The following is a 21,494-nucleotide window of genomic DNA, read 5'->3' on the forward strand; positions in this document are numbered from 1 at the left end:
AGAGAACTCTTCAGTGGCAGTTTTGATCAACCAATCTACAAGAAGATGGCGAACTGATGTTATTGACCATGTGTTTGGAGCGGCAGAAGCAGAAGTTATAAAAAAGCATCCCTCTAAGTTCATCCAGTCAACAAGACATGCTAATATGACCTTTTACTCCAACAGGCCCACTCTCTGTCAAATCAGGTTATGGTTTCTTGCATGAGGGTTCTGCACCGAAGCAGTTGACAGCCCAAGAATTAGTTTTCTGGAAAAATGTATAGGGATTGGAGGTTCCTAACAAAGTAAAAAACTTTGTTTGGCGAGCTTGTAGGGAAGCTCTTCCAACAAAAGCCAACTTGGGTCGCAGGAAAATTGTCCAAATGCCCTGTGTGAAAACTGTAAGGTGAGGAATGAGGATGGTTCACATGCTGTTTTCTTTTGTTCTGATGTGCAGGAGGTATGGAAATTAGAGCCACAATGGAGCTAGATCTCGGCGTTGGAAGGGAAACCTGTGATGGATATTTTTACACATGCTTTCTCAGAGAACAAAGACATAGCACTACTGGCATTCACGGGGTGGGCTGTATGGAACCACAGAAATCAGATTCAATTCAAGGAAGCTACGTGTCCTTTGAACCAAATCCTTAACTTGGCGAAGGAAAGGAAGGCTAAGTTTCAACACACTCATCCAACCATTTCTAAACTGCTACATAGAAGCACACCAAGTGGAAGCCGCCAGACTTAGGTGGTTTTAAAGTAAACTACGACGGAGCTATTTTCTCTGAGCAAGGAAGAGCTAGAATTGGAGTTGTGATTTGTAACTTGAAAGGAGTTGTTATGGCATCTTTGTCATAACAAATTCCCCTTCTGACAATCGTGGCTCAGGTAGAGGCTATAGAGGTGAGGAGAGCAGTTGAATTTGCTTTGGAGCTCGGCATCACTACTGCAACTATAGAAGGAGACTCGGACACCATTTACAAGGAGCTGATCAACTCAAATTTATCTTTAGCTTTACACAGACATTTGATTCAAGATGTAAAACTATTAGTCTCTTCTTTTGATTGTATTAGTTTTACCCATATTAGTTGACAAGGAAATAATGTAGCCCATGGGTTGGCTAAATGGGTAATTAATTCACTCAGCTTAACTGTCTGAATGGAAAGATGTACCACTGTACATTCTTCATGTTATTGAGGCTGATTTAGCCTCTTTGATTAATTAAAGGAGCAGGTTTCATTCTCAGAAGGGAAAAAAAAAAAAAAAAAAAGTTGAACCATTAGGGTCCGTTTAGGAGTTTATAAAGGAATGGAATGGAATTGATTTAGTAGGGAAAGGAATGAAATGGAATGGAATTTAAAAATCTTGTTTGGATGTTATAAAATGAAGGAGTGGAATGGAAAGTAAATAACACTGTTTGGGAGTGATATTGGAAGAAATGGAATGGAATCATTTTATAATAACATTACTATTATACCCCTCATTTTAAAGAACATAAAAAATAATCAATGAGAACTTATAATTGCTTTGAAATGCTTAGTATTTAGTGGATGATGTGAAACTAGTTAGCCACAATTAGGTTTGTGTTAGATTATTGAATTACAATATTGTTTTGTCAAGGTGAATAGATTGCATCACGCTAATCAATAATTTAACAGATGAAGATAATGGCATGAAAAATTGACAATAGTACAATTTCTTTATTTCAATTTGCAAATTTTTTTTAGAGCTGCTAGTTTTAGATTGGATCTTTTTTGGCTGGTGTGCTTTATAATGGATTTGATAATTTAATACATCTCCATCTCCCAATTTCATTAAGGAAAAAAGAAAATTTTATTGTAGCTAAAAAACAAGTTATGTATATTTCTATGTTGTAAAGAAATTCACGCATCACATATTTATTCTCAACAAAATAAATATTGTCTAACAATGTAAACAAATATCTTTAAAAAAAAAAAACTCCGGTAATGAGTCTTGCCAAAACAAAACAAAATAACATAATTCATTCCAAAACTAAGGTTGGCCAAAAAACCCCACACTTTTTTAATTTTTAGGCCTAAACATCAGTGTCAATAAGACACATTTGCGCTCATGATTTGGGCAACCAAAGAACATCTCTTTATATGTTGGATTTTCCATCAAAAATATGTAGGCCTCAGTCTTTGATATTGGATCTAAGTCCAATACACCCAAAGCTACGTGAACTTCTGCTCCATATGACTTTGAAAAGCACTTTGCCATAACCTCAGTCGCCTTATCAATTGCCTTTGATACATTATCAAATGACTGGGAAATTACATTCCTGAGTTCATCATATTTTGCCAGTCGTCTTTTCTTGCTTTTAGAAGATATTACATCTTGTGATGACACTCGAGAACGTGCAACATTAATTTCCAGTGACCTCTGATCATCTTCCACTTCAAAGTTCTCCAAAGAAACTTCATTTTGAGATATCAAATTATCAATCTCATCAATAGTGGTCAATGCAGCATACCTAGCATATTTCTCCTTTGCAATTTCAGCATGATCACCTTTTGCTCTATCGTTAGCCCAAAGTTGTGCCATCTTAGAGTAGTTGGGTATAGATGTTGTCATCCACTTCTTGGCTGCAGGTTTAGACTGTTACAAACCAGGACAAATGGTTAAACAACAAATATAATTATTGTATGGACTCAATTTGTAACGATCCCAAACCGGTCTTGGGTTCGTACGTTAACAGGCTCAAACAATAAAATTTGTAAAGCGTGGGCGTCCAAGAACTAGATTAACCTCTGTAAAAGTAAAAAGATTCAACCTCATATTTATAGATGGATCAGAGCTGATATAACAATCGATTTTTCTTTGAAATAAATACAGTTCTTTTATTTTTCAAGTTTTCTTCCTGAGTCTTCTCTTTGTTTTTCTCTATCTTCCGATCCCCCTTTCTGCATGCCTTTCTTTCATGTTATATATCGTCCTCTTTATTCCATCTTCACCACACACGTGTAGGTTGGGTTCAGAGGGATTTCTTTCTGTCCCATCTAACACCTTCTGGAACCTCCTTCTAGCAGCTGTAAGGCTGCTTCATCACTGTTCAGGCATCACTTCCACATTAATGCGACCAGAGAGTTGGTTGAGAGGCAATTAATGCGGAGGCAGCTGTTACCATAGATATTTGTTTACCTTCTCTCTCTCTCACCTTTGGCCCCTTATTCCACCTTTAGTGGTGATGTAGCTCCGAGGTATATCTGTAACAAGATGGCATCCTGATCGTCCTCGGACTCATATTACCGAGAAGGTTTTTGTTCTCAGACGAATACTGAACTCACCTTTCGTGATATTTATCCTTCCCTTCGTCTGGTTACTCCTTCAATCTGATATGGGCCTCCTCGGGCAGGTTTGCATCCTCGGATGGGCCACAGGCTCAATTAACTTGAGTTTAATAACTTTAGTGACCGACCGGCCCCCACAATTATGTAATATAAAATTAAACTCGCAAAAAATGGTAATTTACCGCTATGAGTGGCTCCCAAACTTCTGGTTCAGCTGTCCATATATTTAAAGAATCATTCCATCCAAAACTACTCAATCCATCTTTAAATATGTCATAGCATTCATGAAAATTCTTCTTCAGTGTCTTTTGTCGATTTTTCACCTTATCCTTGTTAATCTCCATGTCAAATTTTTCAACCAATTCTTTCACTATGTCATCATATGCTTTAGAGGTAAAAGTTCCATTAACTCTACCACCTATGATCACCTGATATAAAAAAGCATCCACTAAAGCATCATCCATAACACTACTCCATTGTACTTCTTTGCTTAGATCTCCACCATTCTTCTTTGATATCTTACCCATGCTATAATTAATAGGACAAAAAACACATAAAATATTGTGTAAATATTAACATTAATTATCAAAAGGTAGAGAGCAATATCAAAATAAAAAGAGAAATTTGCATAACATTTAGGTCTAAGTAATTGAAACATAGCATAGTCTTAAACGACATGACAACAATAAACTCAAAAGCTATCACATTTGGACATAGTTTTGCCACATGACTGATATTAAAGAATCTCTTATAATATCTCCTTGCCTAGCATCCTCATCATCTTCTCTTGGAGTAGAGGCCACACGTTCACAATGAGAATGCAAAACCTCTTCATCAACTTTAGCAATAAGACTTTCATCAGGATCGACACCCATTAAATAATTATGAAGTATGCAACATGCTAAAATGATTTCGTTTTGGGTGTCAACACAATAATTAGGCTCTATAGTACTTGCTATGATAGAAAATCTCTTTTTAAGTATACCAAATGCTCTTTCAATAGTAGTGCGCAGTGATGCATGATGCAAATTAAATAATTCTTTAGCATTTTCAGGAGGACGAACAAAGTATTCTTTTAAATGATAGCGCACTCCCCTATAAGGTGCAATTAGACGACTTCTATTCATGTATCCTGCATCAACAAGATAATATTTACCTAATAAACAATAACAACCATTAATTATATACTACAAATTTTTTAATTATAAATAATACATCCTAATACGTATTTGAATATTACCTTGTGGGATTTTCAAGTTATCGTTTCTAGTTAAAACACTCTTTATTATTCTTGAATCTGAAGCAGTTCCTTCCCAACCTGGTAATACGTATGTGAATTTTAAATCAAATGAACATGCCGCCAACACATTTTGTGTTGTGTAACCCTTCCTATCCCGATATCTTGGTGCATCCTCATTAGATATTTTGACACGCACATGTGTTCCATCAAGTGCCCCAATACAATCCTAAGATTAACATTATCTCTCAAAAACATTTACCTTAAAATATATTTGTACTATACTACTATCAAATATAAATTATATGCATGATATATTTACCTTAAAATATAGGTTGAATCTACTACTTTGTAGTATTTCAAGTGGCACTTGGGTTCCATCAGGTTGTCAAAGGAATTGATCCTATAACATAATTATTGATCTTAACACGTTATAAAAATTGTGACTAATGGTCTCACCGGAACGACAAAAAAAGGACATTGTACGAGTCGTCTGATTATGTGAGCATGTGAAGAAACTTGCCAATTTGCTCTTCAACCGTGGCATGCTGTGTGTCTTGAAGATCACCATCTCTCCGCAAAATGTCACACAAACCTTGAAAGCTTGTGGACTCATGCGTATTACATCATAGCATTTTTCACTATTCTTAAGTCAAGACATTAGTTCATCACGAACTTTTTGTCTTTCTATGGTTGATTGTGTAGGAATGTGGGGAACACGTCTTCTTTTTAGTTGTTGCCTTTGATGGATAATGTAACACAAATAACGGCATGCAGCATGAACCAAGCCTAGTTTCCGCACAAAATCCGAAAAAATTATGGTTTTAAGTACCTCATCATTCAAATCCATCTAAGTAAAAAAATAGTTATGTTATTAGTCCAACTTAGAAAATTATGGACACATGTTCTAAAAAAATAATACCGTTTAATGTTTATAACCTTTCACTTTCATGCGTCTCAATCATTATTAGTAGCATTGGATACTTTATGCTCATGCCATCAAAGTACCCAATGCAACTAATAATGATTCTTTCAGCACTGTTGTCTTGCACACATCCTACAATAACACTAGATTCACAGCCATAGCAGCAAAGAGAAAAAGGGGTTTTATATTTTTTTTTAAGGATTAATATGTCAAATATTTTAATAGTAGTAGACAAAGTGATATAAAGTATATATCACAAAGTGGCATAAAAAAATTTATATTAAAAATAATCAACTCCAACTCATTAAAGTTCTAAACTACTATTATTTTAATTAAAATACTTTTCATTTTTTTCAATAACGCATCATTTATTAAAAAGAAAAAAAAGTACAATATTGACCGTTAAAGGAAAACTGTTTCTCAACATGTCAGATCTAATGGTGAGGATTGTGTAACCTATAAAAAAGCGTAGTACCATTAACGAACGCTCGTGACTCGTGCACTAGTTCCAACCAAATTCTCCAAATCTCTATCACTATCAGCTTACTCCGTTGTGCGGTGACAAGTGACAACACAAACTCTCTCTCTCTCCCTCTCTGACTCTCTTTCTCATCTAATGGAAAATATCAGCTTCTCACACTGAGGAAACCCCATGATGTAAGTTCCATTCCCTCTCTCGTTTGATTGTGTTTGAATGTAAAGTTTTGATTTTGGCTTCTGGGTATCATTTTTTTGATGATTTGAAGTATTTGTTCTTGGTTTTGGATTCTGGGCGTTACTGTTTTGATAATTTGAAGTATTTGTTCTTGGTTTTTGACTTCTGGGTGTCACTGTTTTCATGATTTGAATTTGTTATTGGTTTTGGCTTCTGGGTATCATTGTTTTGATGATTTGAAGTATTTGTTCTGTACTTTTAGCTTTTTTTCTCAACTGGGTGTAATTCAATTTTAGTATTTACGAGCTTATTTATTTTGTTTATCTTTCTAGTCTCGATATTCTGATGATGGTCCAGTTCATTGTCAAATAAATTTTATGCCTTTTCTCGGCATCTTGTGGGCATTGAATAGGTTAATTGCATTATGTGGAATTTAAAAATGATTACTTTGTGTTCAATGATAGCATTTAAAATGAGTCTATACGTTGTTGTGAATGACTATTTTACATAAGCACATCTCAGGGAAATCGATATCTTGTTTGGAAACAATTTTGGTGATCTGTTGATACAATTTTCTCCCGTGTTTTGCTTTAACTATTTGTGAAGTTATCTTCTGTTAATGCATGTAATTGAAGCTTTTCAGTCTGGCTTATTTCTGCAACACTACAGTTTAAATTTGGTCCTGCAGCTAAGTCATGCAAGTCAAACATTTTAGTCTGTTTCTTGGTATAAACTAATATTAGGGAAATTGGCCACAATACTAAATCTTCTGTTTGATCTATTTATTCAAAAACTAATTTCTTACTATTTTGAAATTTGAACAGAAAAAACTTTCAAATTTAGGAGGATAATCTTCTTCACGCTTGCAAACATCTTACCCTCTTTCTTGTTTGGGATATGCTTGTTGGACAATAGATGGCAACTCTTCCACCATCACTTGCAATACAGTCCTGCTATTTGAAGTGTAGAATCAGTGATGTTTCTAAATCGTCACCTGCCTGTCATTATATATATAGAAACCACATCAGATATGGCTTTGAAAAAATGGATTTGGAAAGAAGGCTAATTTGTGATGAAGTTTCACAGAATGTGGTGAAATCTTCTTGCCGGCATCTTAATTCAAGATTCTTTGCTACATCACGAGTTTTGGTTGAGGAAATTGAACAGAAAGACAGTACAATTACTGAAGCTGATAATCAGGAAAAGGCATTAACTTATCTATTTTGGACAGAAGTTGGTGGTCAGGTGAAAGTTTTTGTTAGAAAGACAAGTGTCAAATATGCTGTGAATATTGAAGTTTCATCGTTACAACTACAAAGCATTGATGATAGACTGATATCAAGTTGGGGCAGGTACAGAGCTGATTCGTCAAGTTTCATACCTCTGGATGTTCAAAGTTCAGTTCCAGATTCTAGAACCTCAACCAGTGAAACCCCATTCACACAGACCTCTGCTGGCAGGTTTGCACTTGAGTTAGAGTTTGAAGCAAAACAAATTCCCTTCTATCTCTCATTCATTTTAAAATTACCATCAGATTCTGGCTCCTGTGGCTCAGAAATTAGAAGTCATAGGAAGACAAAATTTTGTGTGCCAGTTGGTTTTCGTAAAGGTTATCCAGCTCCATTGGGTCTCTCCTTTTCACCTGATGGTTCCATGAACTTTGCAATTTTTTCAAGAAATGTAGAAGGTGTAATTTTATGCTTCTATGATGATGCAAAAGCAGATGAACCTGCTTTAGAGCTTGATCTAGATCCATACATCAATCGATCTGGTGACATCTGGCATGCCTCATTTGAAAGTGCATGGACTTTTGTGAGCTATGGTTATCGGTGCAAAGGGTCTCTACTTCAGAGAAACAATAATAAATTTGATGCAGGGCAAATTATTTTGGATCCATATGCTAAGATTATTGTAAATTCTATTCCTAGTAGTGATGGATCTCAGAAGTATCTTGGACAACTATGCAAGGAACCTGGTTTTGATTGGGGTGATGATACTCATCCTTACTTACCAATGGAAAAACTAGTGGTGTACCGGTTAAATGTGAGGCACTTTACGGAGCACAAATCTAGCCAGCTAGCTACTGATGTAGCTGGGACCTTCATTGGTTTGACAGAGAAGTTGCAGCATTTTAAAGATCTGGGCATGAATGCTGTTTTACTGGAGCCAATTTTCTCGTTTGATGAGAAAAATGGACCATATTTTCCTTGTCATTTCTTTTCACCCATGAATCTGTATGGACCTTCTGGTGGTTCTGTATCTGCTATTAACTCAATGAAGGAGATGGTAAAAAAATTGCATGCCAATGGGATAGAAGTTTTGTTGGAAGTTGTTTTTACTCATACTGCTGTCTCTGGATCGCTGCAAGGCATTGATGATATATCCTATTATCATGTGAATGAAGGTGAGGATTTGGAAGCAACAAATTATTTGAATTGTAATTATCCTATTGTGCAACAATTGATTTTGGATAGTCTGCAACATTGGGTGACTGAGTTTCATATTGATGGATTTTGTTTCATAAATGCTTCATCTTTGTTGAGAGGGTTTCATGGAGAATACTTGTCTCGCCCTCCCTTGGTTGAAGCAATTGCTTTTGATCCACTACTCTCAAAGACCAAAATCATTGCAGATTGCTGGGATCCACATGACATGCTACCAAAGGAAACTCGTTTTCCTCATTGGAAGAGATGGGCAGAAATTGATACAAAATTTTGTAACGATGTGAGAAATTTTTGGAGGGGTGAGGGTCTTCTAAGTGACCTTGCGACACGGCTTTGTGGGAGTGGGGACATCTTTTCAGATGGACGAGGCCCAGCATTTTCTTTCAATTTCATTGCTAGAAATTTTGGATTAACTGTTGTGGACTTAGTCAGCTTCAGTAATGATGCATTAGCTTCACAGTTAAGTTGGAATTGTGGGGAAGAAGGACCTACAGATAACACCACTGTCCTTGAAAGACGGCTTAAACAAATCCGTAATTTTCTCTTTGTCCTGTATATTTCATTGGGTGTTCCTATTCTTAACATGGGAGATGAGTGTGGCCAATCTTGTGGTGGTTCCCCTGCATATGGTGATAGAAAACCTCTTGATTGGAATACTCTAAAAACGGGTTTTAGTATTCAAACCTCGCAATTCATCTCATTTTTGAGTTCGTTGAGAATGAGGCGAAGTGATCTTCTTCAGAAAAGGAATTTCCTGAAAGAAGAAAATATTGAGTGGCATGGAAGTGACCAGTCTCCTCCTAAATGGGAAGATCCATCATGCAGATTCCTGGCCATGACATTGAGGGCTGATGAAGTGGAGAGCCCATTGAACTCTGAATCTTCTTCCCATGTAAGGAGGGGTGATTTATTTATTTCTTTCAATGCAGCTGACCATTCAGAGTGTGTTATTCTACCCCAACCCCCAGAAGGGATGTCATGGCGCTGTTTGGTTGACACAGCTCTTCCATTCCCAGGGTTTTTTTCAACCAGTGGTGAACCCCTTCCTGAGCAGATGGCAGAATCAGTTGCTTATGTGATGAAGTCTCACAGTTGTGCTCTATTTGAAGCTAGCAGCAGCCCAAAAAGTAACTGAAAATTTCCCAGACCTACTCTTCCCCTTCCACAATGTAAAGTTAGTAACTGTGAGAGGTTGAACCCCTTTGTTGTATAATAATGTAATAATAAAATTGAAGTGCAGCAGATCATAATGTTCTTTTAGTAGTCAATAGCTGCTGAAAAAACCTGTGTAAATTCATTAATAAGATTATTATTTTTATCTTTACCAAAGGATGTGACAACTATATTAATCCCATTTAGTTTTATGTTAAAGATATAATTTTTTAAGCTGCTTCAAGTGATTATGTCCAGAAATTAAGCATGGACGTGCTTGGGTTAAAGTGCTCTCACCAATGTACACAGTTCCAACACATGTTCACAATCACACATGGTTGTACGATATGTGGAAAAACCGATTCAGTCAACATTTCAAGGTTTGGTCATGCAAACCTGTACTTTGGAGGCAAAACTTCTATTCTATGCAGCAACAGAGCTTTTCTTTGTTCAATTTCTTTTCCTTTAAAGAATTCTCAGCCAAAAGAATTGAATATTGGTTGCCTGTAGGGTATGCTTGGGTTCAGTACACACCAGGCGAACCCATACATATTTTCTCAATAGGCCCAATGAAGGGCAGTGCTCTCACCAATGGGTTTTGTTTTTCATTCCATGTTTTAATTGGTTTTAGCAGAACTGTGTTTATTTTAGTGTATGAGAAAGTGTTCGGTTTTGTGTGATTAAATAAAGCTCAAAGTGCTGAACTAGGTGATGTTTTGTGCTAAAGTGAATGATTGATTTGGCATGAATATAAACTGCATAGTGAATGCCCCTAGATTAGCTGGCAAATGGTTTTGTCAGGTGGATTTATTTGTCAATTGGTTTTATTGGTTAGAGGCAAGCTCTTCTTTAGAAAGGTTCCAATAAATGAATAAAAGTGAATTTGAATGGAGAGGATGATTTAGAAAATCTCTTCGCTTGTGCATAATTAATCATTAGGCAATTGAAGCTTATTTATTAGATGAAGCTTGAAAAATGAACTACTACATAAAAATTGCAGATGATGGTTTAGGTCCTTTAGGAGTTTTGATTCATTACGTGCTCCTTGTTAATCATGATACAGTAAGCACTCAAACATAATTTGTTACTAGCATTTGTGTTGTAGAGATGGTGTAACATCATGGAACCAGTTCAACTTTTATTATGGGGGAGTTTGGGATAGGCCATTGATTGTCACATCCACTAAACTCTGAACTCTTTAAGAAGTGTAGTAGAAGTGACCACAGCTTTAGTCCTTTAGGCTTATAGCAGAATTTCAAATAATGAAGAGATTTACAGCTGAAAAATGCTGTTTCTGTTTAACTTTACCACGCCACGCGTCTTACTTAACTAATGTTCAACTGAAATGGTGTCGTTTAGGTCTAACACAGAACTCTTCTCCTACATAACAGAACAGAGAATTTGCTCTGTTTAGAGTACAAAAACAGAGCATTGCAATGCATTAATACATGGACAACAATTTTGACTACTATGTCAAATAACCATAATAACACAATACCATAACTGAAAGATAATACATCATAACTTAAGTAAACAAACTAGAAAATTAAACATAACAAGGAAACTCTTCTCACATGAACCCACTAGACTATACTACATAAAGCTAGCTTTAATTCATTACTAAAATTCACTTTTCTTCAGCTTTGTCTTCTTCTTCTTCTTCATGGATAGGCACAGCTTGAAGAATGAGGCGACCACCTTTTCTATGAGGCACAATACGCAGCACAGCACTTGAGCTCAACGGTACTGGGAAACTACTACTCCTACATTCTTCATCATTCTTCTTTGATGATGAAGATGAAACTTGCTGCTTTTTTTTAGAATTCTTTTCAGTACTAATTTTTTTGTTTTCAGTGACAACCGCACCTGTATCATCACCTAAGATTTCTGCGGTAGTGTGGGAATTGTTGTCAATTTTAGCTTGGAAGAAGCTCCAGCCACCCAAGTTTGGCTCACTTGAGGACATGTTTTCACAATGGAGATGTGGAGAATGCAAAGAAGAAGATGGGTGAGTTGAGACTTGAGAGAGAGAAACAGAGGCCTGAAATTTATAGTGAAATTTGCTAATCTTTCCTACATTGAGGCTTTGATTGCATAACAGTAGTAGTCAAATTGCCTCAATCTTCTCAAGACTGGGGGGCTTTGTTTGCATGAACAATAATAGTAATTACCCACTAACTCAATTATTCTTCTTTGGTTTGTTCATTGAATCTTTAACTTGATGTTAGATGATCATGTTATATAAGTTGTGTTCAATTTAATAAACACACTTGCACTTGTTACTTGGATTAAAACCATCATTTCGTTTTTGTTTTTTTGAAGTAGTAAGTTTTATTGGACCTCTCTGGTTGATCCTATGCCTTCTAAAGTTAAAAGAGAGATTCTATTTTCTTGTTTAGTATCTTCCATTCCAAAAGGAAAGAAAAAAAAATTTATAGATTATAATTTTTTATAATACCTTTTTCTTGATGTAAAATATTTTCTTGTCTTTGTTGGCCATTACTTAATTTCTATTGCAACTTCCTAGGTTCGATATTTAACATCCATCTGAAATCAAAGCATGATGTAGCCTTAATTTCAGAACCTCTGAAATTAAGATTATAAAAGCAATTCTTGTTACGTTAAATCCTAAGTCCTAATGCTGTAGAAACATTTGTGTAAACTATAGTAAGCAGTTCAAAACTCAATTACTTAAAAACATTTTTATTTTAAAATTTAACTGAATGATAGAAATCTTTTATATGGATTCATCTCACATGCATGTCCATCTGAGCTTGAAGGCATTAAAGCACTGTTTTCATAGTTTAGTGATATGCATATTTTCAATCTTGCTTGGACTATCAATTTTCTGGTTACATTCATACAGAAATCTTTCTTAGATTGAGGTTTTGTTGCATAACAATAATAGCAAGTTTTAACTCTCTATTATTGTAAGTTTGTAACCCATCAACTAAAAGCAATGACCAACCATTGCTATATATTGCCTCAATTTTCACAAGGTTGGGGCTTTGTTTGCATGAACGACAATAGTAATGAACCACTAACTCAAATATTCGTCTTTATTTTAGTTCATTGAATCTTAACTTTTGGATGATCATGTTATATAAGTATTGTTCAATTTAATTCACATCCATGCACTTTTCCTAATTTGCTTGGTGATGGGAGAATTTGATGTCAGTGTAATGATGCAAGAAGCAATATGGTTTTGAGAAGGGTAGCTTTTGTGATTGGAAGACTGTTTAACAGCTAAGAAGATGGTGATAATATTCTTATATGTGGATGTGGTGTATTATTATTATTTTTTCTTGCATAACAATAATAGCAGGTTTTAACTCTCTATTATTGTAACCCATTAACTAAATCAGCCATAGCTATAAATTGCCTCAATTTCTCAAGATTGGGGCTTTGTTTGCATGAAAGATAATAGTAATTAACCACACTCAATTATTCATCTTTAGTTTGGTTCATTTAATCTCAACTATAAGTCGTGTTCAATTTAAGGAATACAAACTCATGCACTTGTCCTTATTTTGCTTGGTGAAGGAAGAATTTGATTTCAGTTAGAGATGCAAGAAGCAATCATGGTTATTGGTTTTGAGAAGGGTATCTTTTGTGAATTAATCTTTGGACTATCAGGATATTTTACAGACAGGAAAATACCCATTTAGCCTAAAGTTATAGGCCTCATTTTTGGTCAACCACTAGTAAGTTCAATATTAGATGGACATAAGCCCAGTCAAGAGAGGGGAATTGGGATTGCTTTTATTTTTAATGGGCAAAAGATAAGTCCACTCGATACTTCTTTCATTTCCCCTCCGCCCCACCTTTTTATTTTTGTCATGTTGATATTGCTTGCTTCTTCATTTGTGAATACTAGAGAGATAGGCATTGTCTTAGTTGCTTTGGGTGCCACTACAAATTTTAGCATGACTTGGCAGTGTTCTTATAGCAGTGTAGAAGTAACCACTACCTGAGTTCATTGTATCATGGTACGTTCTTTAACTGCATGAGATTTGCACAGCTGGAAGCTTTCATGTATTTTTCCAGTTTGGTTGAAGGAAACTTCTATTCAATGAAAAAAGAAGAAAAGGAAAGGAGAAGAAACCTCCAATTTGAAATTGTGCACAAAAACACATAATTTCTTTTATAGATCAACTGTAATATAAGCGCACAAAGGTCCTAATATAAATACAACTGCTACAATAAACCCAGGCACAACATACAAATGTGGCAAACTGGGATTCCAAAACCCCATATTAGCAATAAAAGGTACAAAGTATGGCTACCATTTCAAATTTATGGCCAGGTCCAGCAGTGATTCTACTTGGCGTATGGCTCTTTGTTTCTCCTGTTGCTTCAACCTACTCGCAACAGATTCAGGATCAAACGAATCTTGTGCATGCTGTGCTTCAGTTTGTTGATACCGGACCTCTTGTAGCAATGCATTAACCTCTCTGACAAAGTCTACCCTTAAAAGTGTATCATCAGCTTCAAGTGGAGGTCGAAGTGGCCCTTGATGCTGTTGGGGAAAAAGTAAGCCGTTATGAAGTTAAATCAAACACAAATTAATTTGACCAATAGGATATAGTGTTTATATTAGATCTAGTTGTGACATATATCATCTGCTCCAAAGTTGAATGAAGCAATCCCAGACTGGTTAGTTTTATCTTGAACATTAAATGATCTCCCATTAGAAAAATATTCCATTATCTTGGATATAATAGAACCATGCTTTCATTTTACCGCCCAAGAAGGAGAAATGTGAATGTTCCTCTAATTAGTCTAGGTACTTCCTACAATCGATACCAACTCCTATAATTTTTCATTCTATGCCTTCACGAAAAGAATGGTTATGCGCTTGTCCCTAAATGCAGAGATTGTCCTGGTTGACTTAAGAGGGCCTGATGCCACTCCTGATTCCATGAATGTGTGCATGCAAGAGAGGTTTCTGTGAGAATGACCAATATGTCATTCTATACCCTTATAGATTTCTTCAGTACAGCTAAAAGAAAAGGGCACCATCATACAAGTAAAAAAGAAAAAAAGAAAAGATCCGTGAGTTCTACAAGAAACGTGCTAGTTGTGGCTATCATGTAGTTCGATCAAAGCCATAGGAAATATAATTTGTATATTTGCAGCATACCTTATCAATGTCAAATCCTGCTGGAACAAGAATGCTAAATGGATCCTCTCTAGGAAAGGTGTCAACCATGCGTTTTTTGCATTCCTTCATCCAGCCTTCATCATCAAACCCATCATGCATATTCAAAAGATCGTTGAGCAGTCTCATGGCAGGAGTAGCCTCCCGTTTCAAAATCTCAGTCTAAAATATTAAGTAAAATTCAAAGCTTATAATTCTATTTTCTCCCAAGTAAGGCAATGAAGAAAGGAAATAAAAAATGAAAAGGGCCTAAAGGAGTATCATGGTGCAAGATGTGCTAGGCTAGAATAATTATGTAAGGATTCTACTAAAAATCAGCATGATTTCAGACAAGATTCAACAATGATCAGCATTTGATTTTGAAAGTTAAAACCCATCTGTGTATTGAAACAAATGAATTTAAGTCTGGCACTATTATATGAAAAGTAGTGTATACCTCAACCCTTCTATATAACAGATCAAGACTTCTTATAGCATCCTTTTCTTCCTGGAAAATGAGATAAATATCTAAATCAACACTAGAGAGAGAGATAAAGAGACTGCATTATATTAAGTTCTACTGAACTCATACTATTAAGATTTACAAGGAACCAAAAAAAAAAGAAAAAGAAAAAAGGACAAGGCAAAGCCTTATGCTAAAAAGGACAAATAAGTTCCCAATTCTTGCCTTAAAACAAAAATACAAATTAAGAGGACTTGAGCAAATTTATTTGTTAGACATATGTATTAAAACCTATGAACAGTCAGCTAACAGCCAACTGCTTTACCATTGAGTTGTTGAGGAACAATGAGAAATTAGATATTGATTTAAATTCCCTTTCTCAACCCATGACCAGTATAAGCTTGATTTTCCTTAAGTTACAGGTATTGTGTTGGATATCAGATTGACATTGAAGGTTCAATGGTTTTTAATTTCTCTATTTGTTTGATACCTTATTCTTTTCTAAGTAAGAGAAGCCTCCTAAAAGAAGACCTTGAACTCTCTTTTTCTCCAAATAATCATAAGTAATATGCGATTTAGAGTAACTTTGGTCATCAGAGTCCTTAATCAACATGGATGCCTTGCTTATAAGAAATAGCTAATCATAGTAACTTCATCACTTTTCCTTAATGAGAAATATTAGTTGAGAATTTGATACTCATAAATTCCAGATTCTAATCTATGATACATATTATTTTCTTCAAACTCGTGTAAAAACAAACTTTCTTTTAAATAAATTAAAAAAAAAAAAAAAAATTGGTTCTATAAGTATTTACAAATCTTTGAGACTTATGAAACTAATGCTGAAAAGCAATAAACACTCCTACACCTATAGAGAAATTAATAAAGGCAGCCATCAAGTTTGAACGTTACAATAATCAGTGATTGCAAACATTTACATTGGCACACTAAAAAATGTTTGCAAAACATTACACTACAACAACATTGCATAAAAAGAAAAGATGCAACACAAAATTTAGAGACAACAAAAGAATAACTTACGTCACGTCTAGCAAGATCAAGGCGATTCCATATGACCATTAGAACAAGTTCATTGAGTTCTCCTTTCTCAGCAGCTTTCTCAATTTCCTGCTTATAAGAAAGTTAATCAATAGTCACAATTATCCTACATGAATAGTTTGACTCAGCTTCCCACTTATGGAAAATGCTACAAGCTACAAAGGATGTAAGTATAGACAGCAACGAAATGAGATGTCCTTAGATATAAGACCTAAACATTTCCTTCATAAAGAAAACAAAAGCAGCCAAAAAAGGAAAAAGGGAAGGGCTTTTACTTTTCAGAAGGACTTCTATCGACTCGTGTGTATGCAGAAAGCACTCTTTAGAAATGAACACATTCTCATAATTTTAAAGTCTTAATCTCTCGACAGATTAAGCCATTTGTGAGGCTTGAATACTGTAATTTATGATTACCTCTTCAACTTCTTCAGCAGCTCTGATCAAGCTCGAAACCAATCTCCGTGCTTTTCTGACATCTTCTTCCGGATACCCTTTCAAGCGTGTGCCAATTTCACGATACTCTTCAATCTTTCTTTCCTCTTCTTCTTCTTCCTGTTGACGTCTTTGATGAAGCTCCTTTGTCTTTTCCCGTTGCCGTGCTTGCCATTCCTAACCTAGAGTAGGTTAATGCAACTTTCCAAATAGTGCATATCTTAGAGGTTACATGAGTTCAACATAATAAGAACGTGGGTTTTACATTTAGGCAACATATTGTTATATACAGAATGCCCACAATGCCCCAAAACCCATCAATCAGGACCAGTTATCCATTCAATTGAGGGAGTGATCATAATCTGAACAAAATATTTCAAGAATAAGAAAATTATAGCATTGGATTAAGCTATATATGAAAGTAATAATACGGGAAACAGTAATGCTATAAATCAAATTTAATTCTGGAGGACATGGACAAGGCAATATAATTCAAAATCAATTTTTCTTAACTGGTAAGAGGCAACCGTGAAAAGAGGTTTGTCTTTTAACTTGCATGTCAATTGTAATTTCACAAACAATAAACTCAGATTGCTCAATTTGTAAGCTATGAAGGCATTCCATTAACGCTGTTATAGAAAAGCACTTCAAATTGACTGAGATTGAGTCAAGCCTAACTTCTTAAGCTATTCTAATATTTTTCATAGTAATAGAGGCTCAAGTGTAATATGACCCTGCATGATGTAATTTTGCACACATAAATCTCAAATATGTGATCACTGTCAAAACATACCAAACCATTTATTGGTGTGGTGCCAAATGATTCCAACACACTCTTTTACTGTATTTAATTTGTATTAAAAATTCCAAAACACTCTAGTCAGGACTAAGTGTAGCAGAATCAGTGGGCCTTTAGTTATCAGCTTGAAAACAAATCAATAAGACCCACTCTATACCTATATATATATATATATAGACACACACACATACATACAAATTAATGATTTAGTGGCATATATGGCAAATCTACCATTGACCCATCTCAGGAAATCAATAAATTTGAATACCCAATAATCAAAAACGAACAATCATCCAGTCTATATAGCAAAACAAGAAAAATAAGAGACACCCATTTAAGAAAAGGTGCAAAGAATGCCATAGCTGATACATATCAACAACTACATACATACATACATCATCATAATACTCCTTTGGAAGCCCATCTATAAGCTGCTCATCCTTGTTCATACACCGCCTCAGAACTGGTTATCAAATCCCAACCAAAGAACCAAAAAAAACGAAAACAAAAACTTTAAAATTAGCAAAGACAAAAACTTTTGAAAGTGCAAATGGTGTTTGTGGTGGTGGGGACTAACCTGAGAAGTGTGAGTGCTTGGGATTGAAGGGAGAAGGGTGAGGAATTATTGGAAGCCTTGCGAGGGCAACAGAGAAAGTTGGTAATGGCGGGGGAGCGAAGCACGTTAGTGCTAACACATTTGCCTCCATTTTCTGTTGAGATATCTAGAGAGAGCTCAGTGGGTCAGGGATGTTAATAATGGAGAATGTAGTTTAGGCATGTACTTGGCCCAAGGCTAAAATAGCGTCAATATATTCACATTTTAATCAAAAAAGTAATATGTCACTTTCTAATTGCAACAAAACATGACAATAGCTGTAAAAATTAAAAAGTGTTGTATCCTTAAACTTATATTGTACTAGTAGTAGGTAAAAAGAATAGAGGTATGTTTTAATTTTAAAGAAGTGTTATATTTACAATATTTTTATAAGTTTTCACAATAAATTTTAAATAGCAAGTTGTTATTAGTTTTAATATGAACATATCATTAAAATTACTTTTTTACTCACTAGTACCAGTAAATAACAATCTCACTTGAAATTTATTGTGAAAGTATTGTGCATATAACATTTCTCTTAATTTTATTGTTGGATGTTTGATATATGACTCAAGATTATCATCTGTCATCATTTTCATGAAATGAATTTGTAGAATAAATTGAAAATTTACATTTTAAAAAATTGTATATGATATATATTTAAGTATGTATTAAGAAATAAAAAGTCAAATTAGACAATTTTTAGAAAGAAAAAAATATGCATAATTTAAATAAAATTTGTTTAGAGAAGATAAGCAACGGGTCAGGTTTGGGATTTTTCTAATTAAAAAAAATAAATAAAAAATAAAAAACAAACAAACAAACAAATCCTTTAAATATTTCACGTACCAAAACCTGTTAAAATTTCCGAATTTCATCACAAATACATCCTATTTCTTTACCTATAATATAAAGAGTGAAATCAAGCATCCAATTTGTTGAGCACCGTAACTGATTACCATGCTGTCCTTGGACTTTGAGAGTTTTGTGATAGCTGAATCAAGTAGATGTGTGTTTATTAGCAAGTAGCTGATTTTCGTTTAGGCAAAAAATTTAAATAAATATATTTGAGATCGATCTCGCAGTAAAAGTTGACTTCTATGGGTGTTTCTATTTCTGGGTCTATTTCCTTTCTATGTTTTACGCAGTACTATGAAGAAAAAATTTTGTTTATAGAATTATAGCAACCATTTTGTTATTATTATTATATTTTTTTGTAGAAAAATAAAACATTGTTTATTGTTTTTAAGGTTAACGGGAAGTCTTGAGTCGTTATTCGTTAATATCAATAGCGTTGCTTCCGTTAGTAAATAGAAAAAATAGAGAGAGAAGCACACATGGCTAATTATCTTTTGTGAAGCATGAAAAGGAGCATAGCGAATGGTTTGGAGGATTTTCATTCCTCTTTATATTATAATAATAATAATAATAATAATAATAATAATAATAAAGAATTAATTACAGGGTAAAACTTAGTTACAAGGTTCTATCACTTCTGTCCAAAAAAAAAAAAAAAAAAAAAGGTGTCCTTAAATTCAACAATGTCATTGTATTGACCAAAGAGATGTGCTACGTCCACAACATTTTTACAACGAATCATAGGTGATTAGTTATTTATTAGTTTAAATTTGAACCTAACACTAAGATTATTTTTTTGTCGTAATAATAACAACCAGTAACAACATGCCACTTATGATTTGTTGTAAAAATGTTGTGGAAATATTATTGACATATCATTTCTCTTGACCAAAGGCCTCGTAGTCAAATTTAATTATCCTTATAAAAGATACCACTACTTTTTCCATACTAATCGATACAATTATATGTTTGATTTCAATTGTAAAACCTAAAATAGAACAACTAAAGATGTGGATTTAAGTTTTTCCTCATTACAAATTTTCTATTACACTTCACCTTGATAGAGCTATTTGATTTTTCATTGTTGCGTAAGACACTTATAAGAAGACAATGATGTCTTTTTCAATCTAGTTGAAAAAGTCTCCTCCACCTTATTATGTGGTTATTTATAAGATTAATATATACTATTATTTAAGTAAGTCACTGGACTTATCAAAAAACTCATTGACCAAAATTACATGTTCATGATTTTTTTAAACAAAGTGGCAAATTTGATTTTAAAATTCCAAAAAAAAAATAAAAAAATAAAAAATAAACTTATGTTAGAGAGTTCCCTTCGTGTAAACTGCTTTTAATAACTGTTATATATCCTTCATTTGTGAACCCAATCATAGGTGCTAGGGGAGTACTTTGCCACTCATATTGATTGCGTGGAGATCAAGGAGTTGAGATTGAAGCTTGGACAGTTGGACTACCATATGTGATGTCCAGTTTACTCGTTGATAAGCATTAGGCCATTTGCCAAGTTGTTAGTACTTTTAAGAATTACCCTTTAGTTTTCAATTGTTTATACTTATATTCATTGTAAAATTCTTTCATTTAGAGGATTTTTCATTATAAGTGTGGGTATAGGAATTTCAATAAGGTAATTGTGCTTCCTTGGCTGCCGCAACTTACAAGGGGTTTAAAAAGGTGTTTGATGGGACAAGTACTCAAGTAGTGGCCTGAGAAATCAACAAATAGAGGGCCAAGATCATTTAGAGGGGGCTATATAATGTGAGAGACCCTCCAAGGAGAAGGGATCGAAAAATTTGTAAAGAAAACACTAGAGCAGTAAGAATTAAAATTACTTCCTAATTTAAAAGAAATATACATAAGAACCACTCTCCTCGGATTTTGCCGAGAAGGGTTTTCTTTGAACAGAGCTTTCTTTTCTTTACTTTCTTACTATCTTTGATTCATTGTGCGTGTTGTTGATCCATTGAAGCCTAGCTTTTAAGCCCACTCTCTACAAATTCATTGTATCAGGCTCTTTGGGCCTTAATCCCTTTATCTTTTAGGCTTAAAAACTAAAACCTGCCCCTACAATTGGCACTGTCTGTGGGGAAGATTGAGCTTTAGTGAGTTCAACGTCCAACCATGGTAGGATTAGGGCAAGACCGGGAGGAGTCTATTGGTTCCTAACGTCAAGACCAATTCCTTAACCTTGAGCGAAGGAGGGACCATGTGGTTAGTGTGTACACTACGCATACTAGCAGAAGTCAGTCTTGAGGCGGGAGTTACATCTCTCATGAGGAGAATACCAGAAGCATGCATTTGGAGATTGACCATCTTCGCATGAGGCTATGCTGCAAGCGACGGAGAAGGACTCCTTCAGATTTTGACCCTTCTTCTGACGATGATAGGGATGGCAGTTACAGGCCCTGATCAAGGACTCCCTCCAGC

General features: G+C 34.8%; 4 protein-coding genes across 5 annotated transcripts; 1 reads left to right on the forward strand and 3 right to left on the reverse strand.

Annotated features, from left to right (window-relative positions):
- Positions 1-2,022: 2,022 nt before the first annotated feature.
- LOC115970404 lies at positions 2,023-3,817 on the reverse strand. Its single transcript, XM_031090041.1, has 2 exons — positions 3,473-3,817; positions 2,023-2,598 (listed from the first exon to the last, which is right to left on the reverse strand). The coding sequence occupies exons 1-2, from the start codon at positions 3,815-3,817 to the stop codon at positions 2,023-2,025; spliced, it is 921 nt and encodes a 306-aa protein (XP_030945901.1).
- Positions 3,818-3,991: 174 nt separating this feature from the next.
- On the reverse strand, positions 3,992-5,377 carry LOC115970405 (putative nuclease HARBI1). Its single transcript, XM_031090043.1, has 3 exons — positions 5,360-5,377; positions 4,531-4,756; positions 3,992-4,422 (listed from the first exon to the last, which is right to left on the reverse strand). Exons 1-3 carry the CDS (start codon positions 5,375-5,377, stop codon positions 3,992-3,994), a joined length of 675 nt encoding a protein of 224 aa, XP_030945903.1.
- Positions 5,378-5,920: 543 nt separating this feature from the next.
- On the forward strand, positions 5,921-9,821 carry LOC115971711 (isoamylase 2, chloroplastic). Of its 2 annotated transcripts, none has more exons than XM_031091726.1 (2): positions 5,921-6,109; positions 6,932-9,821. In XM_031091726.1, the coding sequence occupies exon 2, from the start codon at positions 7,023-7,025 to the stop codon at positions 9,684-9,686; it is 2,664 nt and encodes an 887-aa protein (XP_030947586.1). In that variant the 5' UTR covers positions 5,921-6,109; positions 6,932-7,022; the 3' UTR covers positions 9,687-9,821. The 2 variants fall into 2 exon arrangements, with proteins under 2 accessions (XP_030947586.1, XP_030947587.1); XM_031091727.1 differs by having other exon boundaries at positions 7,023-9,821.
- Positions 9,822-13,827: 4,006 nt separating this feature from the next.
- Positions 13,828-18,372, reverse strand: LOC115972443 (protein PALE CRESS, chloroplastic-like). The gene is made up of 7 exons (XM_031092732.1): positions 18,174-18,372; positions 17,992-18,059; positions 16,780-16,974; positions 16,348-16,434; positions 15,301-15,351; positions 14,847-15,026; positions 13,828-14,222 (listed from the first exon to the last, which is right to left on the reverse strand). The coding sequence occupies exons 1-7, from the start codon at positions 18,301-18,303 to the stop codon at positions 13,986-13,988; spliced, it is 948 nt and encodes a 315-aa protein (XP_030948592.1). The 5' UTR covers positions 18,304-18,372; the 3' UTR covers positions 13,828-13,985.
- Positions 18,373-21,494: the final 3,122 nt, after the last annotated feature.

The sequence above is a fragment of the Quercus lobata genome, chromosome 12, assembly GCF_001633185.2.
Source record: "Quercus lobata isolate SW786 chromosome 12, ValleyOak3.0 Primary Assembly, whole genome shotgun sequence".
NCBI lineage: Eukaryota > Viridiplantae > Streptophyta > Magnoliopsida > Fagales > Fagaceae > Quercus > Quercus lobata.

Bases quoted from the DNA above. Each gene is read 5' to 3' on its own strand.
- LOC115970405 (XM_031090043.1), bottom strand. The intron at 4,423-4,530 runs GTAATATTCAAA...TTGTTGATGCAG, and splicing joins TAACTTGAAAATCCCACAAG to GATACATGAATAGAAGTCGT.
- LOC115971711 (XM_031091726.1), top strand. From the start codon at position 7,023: ATGGCAACTCTTCCACCATCACTTGCAATACAGTCCTGCTATTTGAAG.
- LOC115972443 (XM_031092732.1), bottom strand. From the start codon at position 18,303: ATGGAGGCAAATGTGTTAGCACTAACGTGCTTCGCTCCCCCGCCATTA. The intron at 15,027-15,300 runs GTATACACTACT...TTAATATTTTAG, and splicing joins TGTTATATAGAAGGGTTGAG to ACTGAGATTTTGAAACGGGA. The intron at 14,223-14,846 runs GTATGCTGCAAA...TTTCCCCAACAG, and splicing joins CAGGATTTGACATTGATAAG to CATCAAGGGCCACTTCGACC.
- LOC115970404 (XM_031090041.1), bottom strand. From the start codon at position 3,817: ATGGGTAAGATATCAAAGAAGAATGGTGGAGATCTAAGCAAAGAAGTA. The intron at 2,599-3,472 runs GTAAATTACCAT...GGTTTGTAACAG, and splicing joins TTTGGGAGCCACTCATAGCG to TCTAAACCTGCAGCCAAGAA.